This window comes from Coturnix japonica, chromosome 2, assembly GCF_001577835.2.
Source record: "Coturnix japonica isolate 7356 chromosome 2, Coturnix japonica 2.1, whole genome shotgun sequence".
NCBI classification, from domain to species: domain Eukaryota; kingdom Metazoa; phylum Chordata; class Aves; order Galliformes; family Phasianidae; genus Coturnix; species Coturnix japonica.
The window spans coordinates 74,088,655-74,106,255 of NC_029517.1; the positions used below are offsets into that span (position 1 = coordinate 74,088,655).

General features: G+C 43.8%; 1 protein-coding gene and 1 long non-coding RNA gene across 7 annotated transcripts in view; one reads left to right on the forward strand and one right to left on the reverse strand.

The window, feature by feature from the left end:
- VOPP1 (VOPP1 WW domain binding protein) overlaps nt 1–14,117 on the reverse strand; it is a 56,080-nt gene extending 41,963 nt beyond the window's left edge. For 2 of the 6 annotated variants that reach the window (XM_015854898.2, XM_032443020.1), the window contains exon 1: nt 13,668–14,113. In XM_015854898.2, coding sequence (XP_015710384.2) covers nt 13,668–13,674 — 7 coding nt within the window. In that variant the 5' untranslated portion in view covers nt 13,675–14,113. Of the gene's footprint in view, nt 1–8,701; nt 8,815–9,367; nt 9,498–13,667 lie in introns of those variants that run through there. The other 4 variants (XM_032443019.1, XM_032443017.1, XM_032443018.1 and 1 more) reach the window with 4 other exon arrangements.
- LOC107309814 lies at nt 9,780–12,484 on the forward strand. The gene is made up of 2 exons (XR_001553339.1): nt 9,780–9,827; nt 12,044–12,484. It is a non-coding gene; the product is annotated as an uncharacterized LOC107309814 (long non-coding RNA).
- Nucleotides 14,118–17,601: the final 3,484 nt, after the last annotated feature.

Sequence of the window (17,601 nt, forward strand, 5' to 3'; positions counted from 1 at the left end):
TCTTTGCAGTGGTTCACAGGAAGCTTACTAGCTGTACACACGGAATCCTCTTCATAGTTCCCATCCGCATTACTACACCTATTAAAACATTCCCCTAATACTCTTTTGCATTGACAGCAGAAGTTGTATACTCCAGCACTGGTATCCTACTAAAAAGAGAACGAACAAATATGAAGGAAAAGGGATCTGTACGTGAGGCAGTCCTCTGTACTATTAAGAAAACTCTACGGATAAACATCAAATGGATCCCTCAAACCTCTAGCATAGAAAAAAAGGTTGGGGAAAAAGAAATATTTGGTAACATGAACAGGATGGAAATATATATTTCTTCCAAGCAGACAGCAATGTTTTTTCTATCTGTATCAAAAAGATAATTGCAATACACTAAAAATGTATTTACATATTTATAGATACATTAAACATTAATTTACAGCACACTTATAAGTGCAGATGGTATGGCCTCAAGAATAGACCTCTGCACACAAAAGAAAGAAATAATGGAAGAAGCACAGTCCATGCAGGATATGGATATACCAGGGCTGAATCACAGACGGGACAAAAGAAATCCTAAAAAAGAGAGTGGGGGGAGAGCAGATAAAATGTTAAAGGGAAGAATTTTAAAAGGACAATGAGGATTCAGCAGCCAGGAATGTAGAAACATCTGCAGACAGCATTGGTGGCAGTCACTAAATCAATAAGGCAAAAAAGGAGAAGGAAACCACCCAAAGCCAAGGAGAGCAGAACAAATGTCCAGAACAGTCCTGGGGCAAGGAGGAGGGGGAAACGGGGTCAGAGCTGCACGCATATATAGGCTTACGTGAAAGCTTGAAGATAAATATCTTGAGCTTCAGGCAGCAAGAGATTCAGCACCTATAAAGTAACTGAAAGTAAAGAGTATACTGTGGCTGCAGCAATGAGAAAGAGTGACAACAGTGCAGTCAGGACAATGTTTCAGAGGCAAAAGAAAAAAACGAAATACAAAAAGCGGAGTAGGGGAAGCCAGAAATAAATGAGGCAGCTGCCCAGACTCCAGTAGTTAAGCTAGGATCTGTGGCAGCATTTCAGGGGCTGGGATTCATACACCAAGATGAATCACTGATGCTAAGAAAATTCCTTTTCCTTGTTTCCTCTCCTTGCCAGCCTCTTGCCTCCTCCTGAGCTCTCCTTGGCATATCCCCACACAGCTATTTCAGGGCAGAGAGAATTTAAGAACAGGATATAGTTCCTCCCCAGAATTTTCTTTTTTCCTGAAGACCTCAGTTAGCACTACATGAGCTTTCCCCAGCCCTGGCTGCATCTGCTTTTGGTAAGTCACATCCCACTCTGCCAGGGCAGTGGATGGGGAAAAATCTGGAAATGAGAGTTAGGCAGCAGTGGGGCTGGAGCACACATGGGTTCCTCTGCTGTCTCAGAGCAGCCTGAGAAGATTCTTGCTCCTGCCAGCACCCTGAGCACGGTCCAGCCTAGATATCTCTTGTGGGGTACGTGAGACACCCTGGGAAGCAGGAAAGACTAAAACATTTCACTGAGAAACAACACGTGTTCCCTGTACCATCAGCTGCTCTGCAGATATACCATGCATCATCTTAAACAATGCACCTGACAGCTAGCAGCATCGTATGGGTTTACCTCAGGAGCTAAAAGCACTCTTCAAACAGCTTTGAAACTTCACTGTACCTCAAGAGTAGGAGGCACAGTGCTAAAGGGAAAAGGGAAAAGTTGTGGAGGTACACTGCTGGAGCAGCATGCATGTCACTAAGCCTGCACACTGCCCAGCACTCAGCTTAGTGTGCTTCATTGCTGCAGCCAGCCATCAAGGAGATGTACACACTCTGAGGCTCACCAGAGAAGGGATTACAGAATTAGTGGGTTACATAATCTTTTATATAATCACTACGAGGCACTTCGCTTACACAACATAAGTCAGCCAAAATAACCCCTTTCCCAGATGAGAGCAGCACCAGCAGCACATCAGGTTTATGGCCATCTAAGAGGAATGAGGGGCAAAGGCAAAATCCAGTTTGAGGCAACCAGGCTTTCTGGAGCCTGTACAGATATGTGCCTTTAGCCTGAGGAAGACAGAAGCATCCAGAAAGCGGAGGGAGCAGGGGCCACCTGCATCTCCATGTGTTGAGGTGCCAGGATTAGTGGAATTTTACAAGGTGCAGAGCAGCCTCCAAGCAGCTGGACCAGCACTTGCTGAGATCAAGTGGGGCATCCCCATTGACTTTGACTAGGTTTTAGATAGGATCCAGGATTAGGGCTTCAATGAAAACAGGAGGTCAAGATTACTGCAGAATTAAAATAAACTTAATCCAAATGCCCTTGGATTTACACCACAGCCATGCCCACAGCTCCTGTGTGCAGCAAAAAACAGGCAAAACCACAGCAGGGACCAGCTCTTGCTTATTCTTGAAGAGCTCCCAATTTGAGACAATGCAAGCACTTAGGAAAACTTCACCTCTACAAAGGTCCTAGGTACACTCCAGTGAATCCACCAACTTGTTTCCAAGTTCTCACTCGATGCCTTCCAGTTAACAACAAACATTTACATAGACCATTGTCATGTATAGGATATAAGATCTAATCTTATAATTTTTGCTCAGTGTTTTAAGAAATCAGCACGAAGTGCTATCCTCAGTAAAAGAGAAGGACAGTGTTAGTCCTGGATGATGAAAGTGCAGGATATTTTTTAAAATGCAAGATCTGAGATCCTCAGATTTCACTTCCAAGTCCTACAATTATTTACCATTACTATAATTGATGCTGGGCATTTAACTGAAGTTCAATTATAGCTGTGAATTGCTGCAATTGAGGGAATAAAAAAAAAACAGAACTGTGAAATCCCTCAATGACAAGGTGCCTACACTGCTAAAATCAGAGTCCTATTTCTCTAAATACCAAAGGAACAGGAAAAAAAAAAAATGCAGAACAGGATCTCAACCTACCTCCTTTGAATAACACTCAGATCCAAAGGTCTCTCCCTATGGCACTTGCTCAGGTTATGCAGCTAGCAGTATTTGGCCATCATTGAGCTCCTCACTGCTACCTCTGCTTGCTGGTTTCCCTAGCAGAACTGCAGATCATCCCCAGCAACACAAAGCAAAAACTCTAGTCTCAGTGCAGCATGAGGTGCCTCCAGTTCCTGTAGGGACATAGACACTAGGTTGGGAATGGAGAGAGCTATAATTCCAGTGACACCAATAAATGAAGATGATTATCATCTTATGCCATCTTAACACAAGGGATGACCCAGTTTTGAGGAGGTTTAACCCAATCTTATGCACTGCAATTCCTTCTGTATAGATGGGAGAAATGTGTTGCCTTACTCAATAAGCAGGTGAAAGGTCAAGCGCACTAGACCATGCTGATATAGGTTTGTGACTGACATGACAGCACTGCTGAGAGCACAGCATGGGTGGGTGTCCTCAACACTGCTACATCCCAAGCCACTGTAAACCCTTCTTCTTTCAAGGGATATTTATGTGGAATCAACAAGGCAGAACTTAGGATAGGAAGAGCTCATGCCAGCCTGAAAAAGAAAAGCCAGTGATGTAAAAGTAGATATAAGACTTCACACATCTCTCCCCCCTTGAAGCAAGATTTTCAGAGCAGAAAGTATTCTCCTCTATTTTGAACTGAAATTCTGACAAGCTTAATAGCACTGAACAGATGCAGGAGGAATTTTAAAGCTTCCCTGTACTGGTTTGATCTTAGGCTCCAAATGTAGTGGGGAAGTGCAGCTCCGAGCTGGGAATTCAAATTGTAAGAGAGCCAGTAGTGAATTTCTGGATCTCACTTACACCAGTATTGAGATAATTATCTGCAGTGATGAGCAATACATCTTTCCCCAAGGAACACAAATGAAAGAAAACACTTGCTTGAGTCATCCTCAGCCAGTTCTTCTGTCAACAGATAGCATGCTTTGAGCTATCCACAGCAAAAAAAGGCCCCTGTGCTGGCTTTCCATGCTCATAGAAATATCACAGGAAAGGCCAGCAGGAATTTGCAGGCCACACTGATATTTTTTCTATCCACTAAGCAAAACAATGAGTCACACCTTGACAACTCCTCTGTGGAGATGATTATGCTGCCTGCTTTATTGTGCTGTCATTCTCTAACAGTAGTCACTGTGCAGTACAAGCACTAAATTGATTGTACTAAAACCACTCTGACATAAACAACTAGACATTTCCGCTTAGGTAAGGAGGCTCTCCTATCACAAAAAGAGAAATAGATGCAGGTCAGCATACACAAGAGAATTTTGTTGGCCTACTTACACTCATCAGATAAGTAAAATTACAACTATGGCAGCAAAACACAAGTTCAAAGCAACATAAGACAAGCATGCTTTTGCTACTTTGAATTTTTTAATTTGTTTACTTTTTTTTTTTTTTTTTTTTTTTTTTCCTAGTAAACTTTTGCCAGGATATCCTGGCAAAGCTCCTGTATCATGGATACCCTAAGAGCTCTCAGCTGCATGGTTGCAAAAGCCTGTCACCCCATCTACACTGCTGGCAACCCCAAGCTCAGCAGAGCAGGCCTGCAAAAGCAGCAGCCATCTTTGGCTCATGCTGCAGTAGAATCCCAAAAAGAAAATGAGCACACACAAGAGGCAGATGGTGGTGGTACAGCAGTAGAGGTTGAACCTTCCCACCAATATTCCACTGAGCTTTGTTGCCATGCGACAGACTGCAGGAAAGGGGCATCTGAACCAAAGGTGTGTCACACAAAGGTGTGTGTTTCTCCATGAGGAAAAATGGCACCCACTGATATTCATGGATCCCTCCTGAATGTTCATGGAGAGAAAACAGTAGACATCAGCCCAACAAGGTGGGTGGCACATATCAGCAGTAGAGAATCACAGAATTTTAGATGACAGACCATCACCTCAGCTAGTGCATATTTTCATGAGTGTGGCGTGAAGGCTCTCATTCATTACTGGTGAAAATGCATTGCTAATAGTCGGGACTACGTTGAAAAAATAGCATTTTGTAGCTGAGTTTCATTGTGGCCTTTATATCTCTTGTAGTTTCTGTGTAAATAAATACAAAGTATTACTTCTGGAGCAACCTACTCTTAGGTGGAAGGTCTTTGGTAGGACAGAGTGTTGAAACAAATGTTGCCCATGATCTTTGGTCTGCCCTTCCACACAGTAATTTCATTTCACAGTTCTCTGATTCTTCCTCCTCTGAATAATGATACAAACAGATAGGAAATACACTTCAGTAGAGAGACACAAAGGTATGATTAAATGTGCTTTTTTTAACCTAGTGTACTTGAATATAAAACTTGTGCAGATACTGTCTGCATGCATGGATAGTGTGATGATCTCTAACTCCACCAGTGCAAGATCTGAGAAGAAAGGATTCACCCTCAGAACAGCTGCCAGCTAAGGCAGAAGAGGAACACTGAAGGAAGGCTGGGTAAGCCAGCACCCGCCAGCTGGACTCAAGATGTACAGCCCTGGCTGTGCTGATGGACCCTCTGGGGAAATGCTCCCCAGCCACAACCCCTTGCCTGCCTCTCAGAAAAAGAAAGCTCTGGGTTGAGTGTTTCTGCTCCAACAGACACTTGGCAAGTAACGTGGGAAAACAACAGAACAGCTTCTAGAAAAGTCTGTCTCAACTAATAGCATTTTTCAATGGAAAATAAAAAACAGACTCTGCTAGTTCTCCCTTTTAGCTGTGCATGTAGAAGAGCTTTCTGCTCCTTACAGATAATTAAAAATGCAGGTAACTCTGTCCAAAGGTGACTTCTAATATACAGAAATAAGCATACTACCAAAATGGGCAGCCCTGCTCCCAGCCATGTATTCCCTCCCCCCTCTTGCAGCAAGTTTGGTGATGCTACTGCTGTACCAACCTCTCCAGAAGCAAAGGTAACTCACTGCTTTGCTTTTTTTTCCTCAGTTTTTTCCTGGTGGCTGTTTCCCACTGCTGATGTGGGCCAATCCAGTTTGTCTGCAGTCGCACAATTAAGAGACCTGAAGGAGTAGGCAGCTAACATAGAGGTTAAAAGCACTCAGCATTTCATCAAATACAGAAAGAACACTTTTTCCCCACTTCTCTTTCTTCCCAAATCTGTCAAAGTTGACAGCTGAGTCACAGGGAAAGAGGGGAAAAAAAATCATCAAGTTATTTAAAACATGGGTTTAGTTAACACAGATTTAGCACAGAGCTGAAGACACACTTAAGAAAGACATTTTTAACTTCAGAGTGCAAACTTTTCCACTTAATATGCAAAAAAGCTGTCAAGACACGTCGTTCTCATAAAAAATAAAAATACCCACATTGGTATTTCTTTAGTAGTACTTTACAAAAGTCGGGAAAGTGGTAATATCCACTGTTTGAGACCTTATATTTTCTCTTTCTCTTGCTTTGTAGGGCTCTTTTAACATCCCCCAATTCCGGATTATGCTCCCAGCCTTTTGACAAAGCAAGTATTTTTTGCCCAGTAAGCACTACTCAAGCAAAGAAAAAAAGATTGTTTCAGAAAAGTTTTGCCTCTTTCTACTCGGAATAAAGTTCTTTTGTTTGTTTGTTTGTTTGTTGTTGGTTTTTGTGGGGGTTTTTTTGTTTTGTTTTGTTTTTGTTGTTGTTGTTTTGTTTTTTTTTTTTTACTATAATAAACTATAAAGGGATTCCAACCACAAAGATTTTAGCAAAACTCAAAAACTGTAATAAGAGGTATACTCAAGGATGCAAAACAATGACACATTTTCAAAAGTGAGGATGACTGCATGGATGTTTTCCGTATGTTTTATTTAAATGGATTTTACTTTAAATCACAACAGATTAGAAGTGCACCTTGTTTTATCAAGAAATCATATTTTTATTTTTTTTAATGCAGTAGTATAAGCTCAAGCATTACTGTGTTTCTGTTCATAGACTACACAACTGAGCAGGGCAAACTTGTATGTAGACGTATCTTTCCTAACCCTCTTCCTACTGGAGTAAAACCAAAATAATTTTGCATTAAACCAAAGCAAGAGTTCCCTTCCCTCTCCACCCCCCACACCCAATTCATTTTAGCTAAATTCCAAAAGAGCAGATTAAGTCTAAAGGCACACTTTGACCAAATTAAACACATCCTTACAGACACCTTAGCTAGCTGAGTGGGAGTACTGAGATCAAGAGTGTCAGAGGGTGTTTTTTTAGAGAAAGAGCATGACAGAAGGTTCTGAACATTTCTGACTATTGGGGGAAAAAAAAAAAAAAAAAAGTCAACAGATTATATATATGCTTTTTCCAATGGGGGAGTGGGGAATGGAAAACACCAAAAAACCCACTGCACAACTATTTGTGTCTTCTATAGAATGCAAACAGCACTAAGCTGTCTTTCCCTTTCTGCAGTGAGCACGAATCCTCATCAGTAGGAGAGAAGTAAGAAAACCATGCAGACTCAGTTCTCCTGCCTGGCAGTCACAGCCCAGCTCACTGCTGGCAAATACTCGGAAGGCCTGCCAGCACCAGCTGGATCAGGGAATGACAAATCCTATGTAAATCATTTCCTGCCTCCACTCAGCAAAGCAGCTCCTTTCCAATGGGCAGCAAGACAGTCAGAAAAATGAAAGAAGTTTCCTAAGATTGATAAGCCCCTCTGCAACAAAAACTAATAAGAGGCAGAGAGCAAGTGAACACACCCTCCTTTGTAGGTATTCTGGTTCAGCCCTTTGCCATTACAGGCAAAGGATGGGATTTTTTTTCTCACCACTCACTGATGCAAAGCCTACAGTAGCTAAAACTTCAGCACTCTATCAACTGGACAATATCAGGGGCTTTCATAGAGAGGAACATCACAGAGATAACCTTGGTATGCACACATATTCCTATAACATGTACATAAAGGAAAATACCAACCATCAGCTAATAAAATAGTATCAGAACCTGGGAGTGCTGCTGTGAAAGGATGCTCACAACTTCTTAAGCCCTAGCTATGCTCGGTCTTTTTTGCTCTTTTCCTTTAAGATTTGCATTCTTAGTCATTTACTGCATTTGTTTCCACTCCGGTGGGCAGAGATTCTAGCTAGAATCTGCCCTATTGAACTCCGTTTACAAAAATAATAAAGAGCAAAAATAATAAACAGCAGTTACCCAGTTGGGAAGCAACTAGCCAACTTTGCTTTTATTTAAATAAATCTTGTATGACAGACTGTCAAAAGTGTTTGAATTTTATTTAAAGTTAAAACATTTTGCTGTTCACATTATATATCCATTCCTCTGTTTAAAAAAAAAAAAAAAAAAAAAAAAAAAAAAACTTGACTCTTCTACAGCATCTTCCCTCTGGTAAATTAACAAGAGGACAACTATACTGACCATTCTTTTTTCCAGCCATCCAATCATCAACACTTCTATTAGCATACACATTGTAATTTCTAGTAAGAAGAAACTGCATAGCAAAATCCCACTTCCAGTATCTCCAGAAGTAGTCATCTAAACGTTGTACTGCCACATTTAAACATTTCCACCAGACATTTCATACAATTTACAACAGCTTCCACATGTATTTCTTCAAATAGAGCACTAAAAAACTTAACTGAAAATAGAAACTGACTTAATACAAAAACGTCCAGTTTCTAGGATATTTTGGACATAACATAAAGGCCAACCAGAAGCTTATGCACTTTGTCAAGCAAAGCTATCCAGCAAGCCACCAGCAAGGCTGTCCTTGACACAACTAGTTCCCTCTCCTTGATTACCACCATGCTATATGCAGTGTCCTGACGAAGTCTGTGACTTGAGCAGCTCAGTTCTGCACTTCCATCCATGAGTTCAGCATCAGACGCCCACTCGCAGCCCAGCATACCAGAAGCTGCAGAAAAGAAAAAGGCACCATCCTGAGGAGCAACTCAGCAAGAAATACTGTGGTGCGCACACGCAGGCTGATAACAAACTCACTGAATCATACAGGCAGAGGCTTGTTTAGCTTTATTTTTTCTCCTGTCCCAAAGGCAATGCCACCCATTAAAGCCAAACATGAACAAGCCTTGAGACATCTGAAGAAATAAAAGCAGAAAATCTTGTCATAAAGCCCAGACTGTTAAACTGACATACATTAAGGCACTCCTCAAATCATTCCTATGAACGGAGAGCCCTAGACTCATACAGAACTGAGATAAATGCAGTCCTGCCAGGGCAACCATGAGCTGCACCAGGGAGCAGGACTACCAGCTGAACACGTTTCCTGGTAAATACTGAATGCACTACGTGTCTACTGGAACTCCAGGCTCCTGCTGAAAAAGGGTGTTCCAGATAACTCTGGTTAATAACATGCTGCTACCACCAGGCAGCTGAAACAGTTAAAAAAAAGGAAGATGAATTAATATTTAGCAGCATTCATTTTCTCTAGCAAGAACCAAAATTACCTATCAAGTAATCCATCTTAGAAGTTCCTCGATTCAGCTCACACGTTCAGAAGGTCAGCAACTTAACTGTGTGCAAAGCTTATGACATCTAAGGCTTCTCTCTCCTAACAGCATATCTTCTCAGCATCAATATCTGCAAGCTCTTCTTGACAAAGGAACAAGGAATTTCTCATGTGTAAATCCTGCTCCAATAACAATTGTCTCAGTGCAATTACTCACCAGCTGATGCATGCTCCTGTATGGGAAACTGTTGATCACAGCCTTAACCTCTGAATAACCACCTGAAGCAAGTAATCAGCTGCAGGAGCACAGGTTAAGGTAATTCAGCTGTGGTACCAGAAGGGGTGGAGCTTGGCTCCACCTCTCCCAGATCTCATTTAAGGGCTGACTACCACTAAGGCATGATATCTTTCTCTGGAGATTGCTTCTGTGTGGAGTTTACTGTGAACCTTCAGTATTGGTAAGTGTTTTCTATTTATCATAGCTTATCTTTCTATCATGATGATCTTTCACACAAAACATCTGTTTACCCCCTGCTCACCTATTGACTATATAATTCTATAACTACATTTGGTGAGCCAAGCAGACAGGATGTATTTTTCTGTGGGTTATTTATAAATGAGTCAGGGAGGAAAACATCACCCCTTAGACAAAATGATTCCTGGGCAGATCCCAGGATTTATGGGTTCTCCCTATTATCAACTGGCCACTATAGTTGAAAAGTGGGGTCCCCTGTGGGTTATTGGGAATATTTCCCTATTCTGCATGACAGAATATTTTCAAGGATTAAATAAGGATATTTTGATTATAAAAGAATGGCAGTTAGCTGCCTCTACAGTGGCATGGCCACTGTTAAATGCCTTAAATCAGGCAGAAATCAGAGCTGATGCGTTGGAAAATGAAAATCAATTATCAGAAGACCATATTGAAAAGTTAGAACAAGAACTTAGCATATTAACAGGGAAAAGACCACCCTTACATTCCCCAATGGCCCAGGTCTATAATATTTCAATGGATAACAACCATATCTCTGAAACAATGGACCTGGTTGAACAAGAAAATAAAATCACTAAAACTGATTTAGAAGAGCCACTTACGACAGATTCCTTGGAACTCTGTCCTATCATAACCAAAAAAAATAAAAAATAAAAAAAAATAAATAAAGGTAGACCAGCAAGGAAGCCTCCTGATCAATGGCTCCCTGCCCAAACACATTTTCATGTCACTGTCTGACCATACACAGCAACAGAACTGATGGATCTGGTACAACGGTTTTGACAGAAACCTAGAGAGAGTGTACTGACCTGGCTATTGCGCTTATGGGATTTGGGGGCAGAAAGCATTATGGTTAGTGGACCTGAAATATCTAAATTAGCTACTGTAACTGTTCACCCTGCCCTTAGGCAAAGATTATATGCTGGTACCCAGTTTCCAGATGAAAATCATTCTATTTTAGATTGGTTAATGGCAGCATGCCATATGGTTTGGCCGAAGAAAGCAGACATAACATTACATGCAGGGTTGTGGTCTTCCAGGGAGGACCTTCAAAATTATATCGAACTGGGTATGAGGGAGGCTATCTATGAAGATACCTTTGATAGCCCTGATATGGTCAAATTCTCAGTAGGAATGAGGAACCTGATGTTACATCAGGCTCCCTCCCATGTGTATGGCACACTGGTTTCAATATTAAACCCTCTAGTGGCATCAGAGGCGGTGGTCCAGCAGGTGGCTCAATTAGTAGCTGACCTAGGAGAAACAGAGTGCCTGTGGACTAAATGTAATATTTGAACGTTAGAAGAAGCTGAAGTACTGCTAGTAATTAAAACCAAAAGGCCAGCTCCATGAGCTCCTCAATCAGGATCCATAAGAGTGTGCCGAAAGCAAATGTTCAATTATCTTATTAGGGCTGGTACTTGACTTGCAAATATTGATCAATAGCCCAACCATGTCCTCAAAAATTCCAATATTACCCTAAGAAACCAAGGGTACAAGTTATAGAAAGAAGGCAAACAACAATGTGGAGTTTGTTACCCAACAAAAAGAAGCAGCCACCTCAGGTGTCTCAGGCCACAATGCCTGAGCCACTGGAAGCAAGAGATTTGGCCTTACCCCAGTTCATGGTGTGACAAGGGATATCAGTCCCCCTAGGGCCTCCAGATGGGACCAGAGGCCCTATGTGGAATTAACAATATTCTGGTCCTAGAAAAATGTCCAAAGGGTTACAGCCCTAGTCAGCACAGGGGCAGAAACATCAATAATTTATGGAGATCCGGCTAGGTTTAATGACGATGGAGTGATGATTGGAAGTTTTAGGGGACAGACCATTCCAGTCACCCAAACCTGAGGCAAGCAATGAGTCAGCTGCAGGAGCACAGGTGAAGGTAATTCAGCTGTGGTACCAGAAGGGATGGAGCTTGGCTCCACCTCTCCCAGATCTCATTTAAGGGCTGACTACCACTAAGGCAGGATCTCTTTCTCTGGAGATCACTCCTTTGTGGAGTTTACTGCAAACCTTCAGCATCAATGAGCATTTTCCATCTGTCATAGATTGTCTTTCTATCATGATAATCTTTCATACAAAACATCTGTTTACACCCATTCACTTACTGACTGTATAATTGTATTACTGTACAGCTCCCCAACCTGTCTTTCATATTTTCTCTCCTTTCACAGCAGTCAGACATGATACCCTCAGCGCAGCGCAGCACAGCTACTTAATGACCAAGCTCAGCCTGGAAGTCATAGGGAAGTGCTCCACGTATCTGAGCCTGCATGTGTCTTCATCAGTGAACATATACTAGTGAAGAGAGTGAACTCCTTCAGTTTGATCTTAGGGGAACTCCTGGTTCAGCAAACACTTGGACAGAAAGTGCATCCACACCTTACAACAAGCATTTCAAGTCCCTTAATTATGGAAAACTTCAAGTACCAGTAAATTAGAGCAAACTGCTCTCAATGGTTATGTGTCTTCTTCCCCTATTACCAGTAAAACAGTGAAAGCCTTTTGCAAAATTTTCATTTAAAAGCATGCTCCTCAGCTCATGCTGTGTTAAATACTAACTAAGAAGCTACAAATATATTTAAAAAAAAAAAAAAAAGCAATGCAATTTCAGTTAATAGCCAGATGCTCTTGGAAACCGCCCGATGTCTCTGATTAGTTATCTGAACTCACAATGCTCAGTTTCTGGGTCTTCTTGTCCTGTAGAGCACAACTTCCATCTTTTTAAGTTGTAATTTCTTATTTTTATCTCATCTAAAAGCCTACTTTAAGCTTCCAAAAATAAACAAATAAATAATGCTAATCTACAAATTCAGATGGCAAAAGAAACATTCTAGATTAAAAGAGGAAAACAACCACCACCAACAACAAAGCTATACAAATTATTCCATTAAAAAGAACATTAGAAACTCAAGTAACAGCAACCAGGCTCCCTGCAAAGAGGACCAGTGCCGAATGCCCTGAGACAGGCGGGCCAGGCAGGGGCCTCGTTCAGCAGAGCGGACAACCACACCGCATGCACCAGAAGCGGAGGGCTCAGCACCGGGACCGCCCGCACCTGCCTCACCGACACCTCACGGACTGCGCTTTGGGAAGAGCTACGACGGGGTCCTAGAGCGCCGGGCTTACGGACGAGGCAATGAGATGCAGCCCAGTTACACATATTTACACGAAACGGTGACTTTGAGCCTAGCGTGATGGTTATGGGTGACACAGTGGGAAACATATCAGAAATCTTTCCGCTGTGTAGGTGGAATAAACATAAAGTAAACACAATCTTCATGAATTACATCCGTTTCTGGAAGACGTAATGATGCAGCCGGCGCTCCGGCCTGCCCACCACCGTACACTTCACGACGGAGGAAGCACCTTCGTCCCCGCCTTTCCGAGGCGCACACGAGTGAGGCTGTTTTGCGCTCTGCTCGCAGGGCAGCCACGTTCACTAACAGACAACGCTCAGCAGCTCGCGCCGTGCCCCAACCGAGGCTCATCCAACTCCCCACAAACCGTCACGTAACGATTTACAAAAAGAGCCTAAGACCTCAATGCTGGCACTGTCAGCTACAGTGCAGCTCCGTACCCGACCCCGCACTTTCCCGGCGGGCGCCAGGGGCCGACTCCTCTCCGTGGGGCCAGAGCCTTCAGGTCACGCCCAGAGTCCCCCCTCCCCAGCGGGCTCTTCGAGAGCCGCCGTCGCCTCCCACCGCGGCCTCTATAGCCTCCCGCCGCGGGCAGGAGCGCCATGCCTCCTTCTTGCCCGCCGCACCGCACCCCCGGTCCCGGGTCTCGGAGCCTCACCTCCCATAGCAGTGACAGCAGCAGCGCGGCCCCGGGCTGCAGACGCCTCATTTCACTCGTCTTCGCCGCTCCCGCCACCTCAGATGCGTACGAGCGCTGTCAACAGCGCCATGCCCGGCGCCCGGGAAGGGCTTGGGCGGCACGAAGGGGAAGACACAGCCGGCGACTCGGGAACGCGGAGATCACGCGGAAGGACAGCAACCCAGGAGGGCTGACAGACTGCTCGGGGGTAGGGCCGGCAAGCAGTCCGCGGCGGGACAAGAGGCGGGGAAGCCTCTCAGCGGAACGGGCAGGGGCGGGCTGACCCGCCTCTCCGATCAGAAGCGGCTCCTGGCCTCGCGGCCGCTACCGGAGACGGGCGGGCAGGGAAGCAGCAGGCAGCGTGGTGTCCGGCCAGCGGTACAAAGCCAGCGCCGCCGCGGCGGCTGAGGGCGGGGAGAGGCGGTGCCCGCTGCAGCGCCGCCCCATTGTCCGGCTGCGCTCGATCCTAGCTGTGACTGGGGCTGATGGGCTGCAGTGTTATGGTGTTGGAATCTGTGGAGCGCTTAGTAGCGACCCACTTCTCAGAGGGGATCATCCCCCGCAGAGGTGGAGGTTGTGTCCTGCGTGTTAGCGAGCACGGGTGGGGGCTGTGGTCGCTGCCATGATATGACTGGTTCGGTATGGACTGGCCGGACCAGGGGAAGACAGCTTCCGGAATTTGTGTCATGGGAGGACAAGAGTGCACAGCAGCATAGGGAGGCCCTGAGGAAGAGAAGGAGGAAGGGGGCTGTGCCGCCTTACGGATAGAGAGTAGGAGCCACGTGGATGGGCTTTGTGTCTGCACTGAGTGTGCCTTTGGCCTGTCAGAGTGGCTATGTCCCCATTGTTTTATTTCATACACTCATACCAGCAGCCCTGGCCACCTTCTCAAGAAGGTCTCAGGAACTGCCTTGAGCCCTGTAATGCATGGCCACTGTAGTTATGTCATGGATGTTTCTTTCACTGAAAGAACATGGATGTTCTTTCACTGCCATCTTGTTGAAATGCTTGGTGGCTCCTTTCCCAAGTCCATTCCCACCCTTACCACAGCTAGTCCTGGCACTGCTTCAGGGACAAACTGCTGTTCTTCACATTCAAGTGAGACCAGGTATCAGAGTTGCAGAAGAACTAGCATAACCCTTGGGAGGACATGAAAGGATATGAAGGGGGACCTCCTGTTGCCATCTGAATAACAGACCTTCACCAACAGTATTTCTGGAGGAGGTGTACACTCCCATGGTCCTTTCATGGGCTAGCTGTTCAAAGATTATTAGCATGTCCTTGCAAGGCACAGCTCCTTTGTTCAGTACTTCTTTGTCACAGACATAAAGAAAAGAACTTGCCACCTCCTGATGCCAGGTGGCTCAGCAAATTATTGTCAGGTGAGTATTTTTTTCTGTTTAGTCAACTTTGGGGCAGTTTGCAGAGGCTTCCAGCTGGCACATGTTAATCGTACATGGGTCACCCCAAAAGTAATTCCTCCTATTTATTTCCATGGAAGCTACAACAGATATAGAGTACAATACCACTATTTGACAACAAATTTTCTGCTATAAAACACAACTTTTGTTCTAGCAGAATCACCACCACTAGCTATGACATATGTAGCAGTTTTCTGGGGTCACACTGAGTCTTGGTGATACCTCATGCAGAAGCCTTAGGGTTAGGGTTACGGTTAAGGTTAGGGTTAGGATTAGGGAAGGGTCAGGGTTAGGGTTTGGGGTAGGGAAGGGGCAAGGTAAGGGTTAGGGTTAGGGTAGGGTTAGAGTTAGGGTTTCTGTAGAGTCAGGTTTAGGGTTAGGTTTAGGGTTAAGGTTAGGGATAGAGGAGGGTTAAAGTTAGGGTTAGGATTGGGGTAAGGGTTAAAGATAGGGCTAGTTTAATGTTAGGGTTAAGTTTAGGGTTAGAATTATGGTAAGGGTTAGGTTAAAGGTTAGCATTAAGGGTTTGTGTAGGGTCAGGGTTAGTGTTATGGTTAGGTTAATGTTAGTGTTAGGGTTAGCATTAGGGTTAGGTTTAGGGTTGGGTTTTGGGTAAGGGTCAGGTTAGGGTTAGGGTAAGGGTTAAGGTTAGGATTTGGGTTTGGATTAGGGTTAGTTTTTGGGTAAGGGTCGGTTAGGGTTAGGGTTAGCATTATGGTTATGGTTAGTGTTAGGGTTAGGGTTATGTTAGAGTTAGGGTTAGGGTTATGTTAGAGTTAGGGTTAGAGTTAGGGTAAGGGTTAGGGTTAGGGTTAGGGTCAGGATTAGTGTTAGGGTTAGGATTAGGGTTATGGTTAGGGTTAGATTTAGGATTTGGGTTAGGGTTAGGACACGGTTAGGGTTACGGTATTGTTAGGGTTAGGGTTATGGTTAGGGTTAGGATTAGGGTTAGAGTTAGGGTTAGGTTATGGTTAGAGTTAGAGTTAGGGTTAGTGTTAGGTTTTGGTTTAGGTTTAGGGTTAGGTGTGGGTTAGTGTTAGAGTTAGGGTTAGGGACAGAGTTAGTGTTAGGGTAGTATTAGAGTTAGGGTTTGTGTTAGTGTTACAGTTAAGATTATAGTTAGGTGTATTCTAGGGTTTGGGTTAGGATTAAAGTTAGGTTTATGGTTGGGATTATGTTAAGCGTTAGGGTTAGAGTAGGGTTATGGTTTTGGTTAGGGTTAGGGTTTGGTTTAGGGTTAGGTTTTGGGTAGTCTTCGGGTTAGGATAGTGTTACGGTTAGAGTTTGGGTTAGGGTTAGAGTTAGCGTTAGGGTTAGGGTCAGGGTTAGTGTAGGATTAGGTTTGGGTTAGGGTTAGGGTTAGGTTTAGTGTAGGTTCAGGGTTAAGGTTAGGGTTAGGGTTAATGTTAGTGTTAGGTTTATGGTTAGGGTTATGTTTAGTTTAGGGTTAGGGTTATTGTAGAATCAAGGGTTAGTGTTTGGGTTAAGGATTTGGTTAGGGTTAGGGTAGGATTATGGTTGGGTTAGGTTTAGGGTAGGGTCAGGGTTAAGGCTAGGGTTAGGGTTAAGGTTAGTTTTAGTGTTAGGTTTAGGGTTAGGGTTATGTTTTGTTTTAGGGTTATTGTAGGGTCAAGGGTTAGTGTTTGGGTTTAGGATTTGGTTTATGTTTAGAGTGGCGTTATTGCTATGTTTAGGGTTAGGTTTACGGTAGGGTTCAGGTTATGCTCTGGGTAAGGTTAAGGTTAGTATTCTGGTTCGAGTTAGGTTTTGGGTTGGGGTTAGTGTAGGGTTAGTGTTAGGGTTAAGGTTAGGGTTAGGGTTAGGATTTGGGTTAGGGTTAGGGTTAGGGTAGGGTTTGAGTTAGTTTTGGGTTAGGTTTAGGGTAGGGTTAGGGTTAGAGTTAGAGTTAGGGTTAGGTTATGGTTAGAGTTAGGGTTAATGTTAGGTTTTGGTTTAGGTTTAGGATTAGGTGTGGGTTAGGGTTAGAGTTAGGGTTAGGGTCAGAGTTAGTGCTAGTGTTAGGGTTAGGGTAGGGTTAGGTTTAGGTTAGGGTAGGGTTAGGCTTCGGGTTAGGGTTAGGGTTAGAGTTAGGGTTAGGGTTAGGGTGAGGGTTAAGGTTAGGGTTAGGGTTAGGGTTAGGGTGAGGGTTAGGGTTATTGTTAGTGTTAGGTTTATGGTTAGGGTTATGTTTAGTTTTATGGTTAGGGTTATGTTTAGTTTTATGGTTAGGGTTATTGTAGGGTCAAGGGTTAGTGTTTGGGTTTAGGATTTTTTTTAGGTTTAGAGTTGGGTTATTGCTATGGTTAGGGTTAGTTTCACGGTAGGGTTCATGTTTAGCTCTGTGTAAGGTTAAGGTTAGTATTTTGGTTCGGGTTAGGTTTAGGGTTGGGGTTAGTGTAGGGTTAGGGTTAGGATTATGGTTAGTGTTATGGTTAGGGTTAGTTTTGGGTTTTGGTTTAGGTTTAGGGTTAGGTTTATTGTTGGCTTATGGC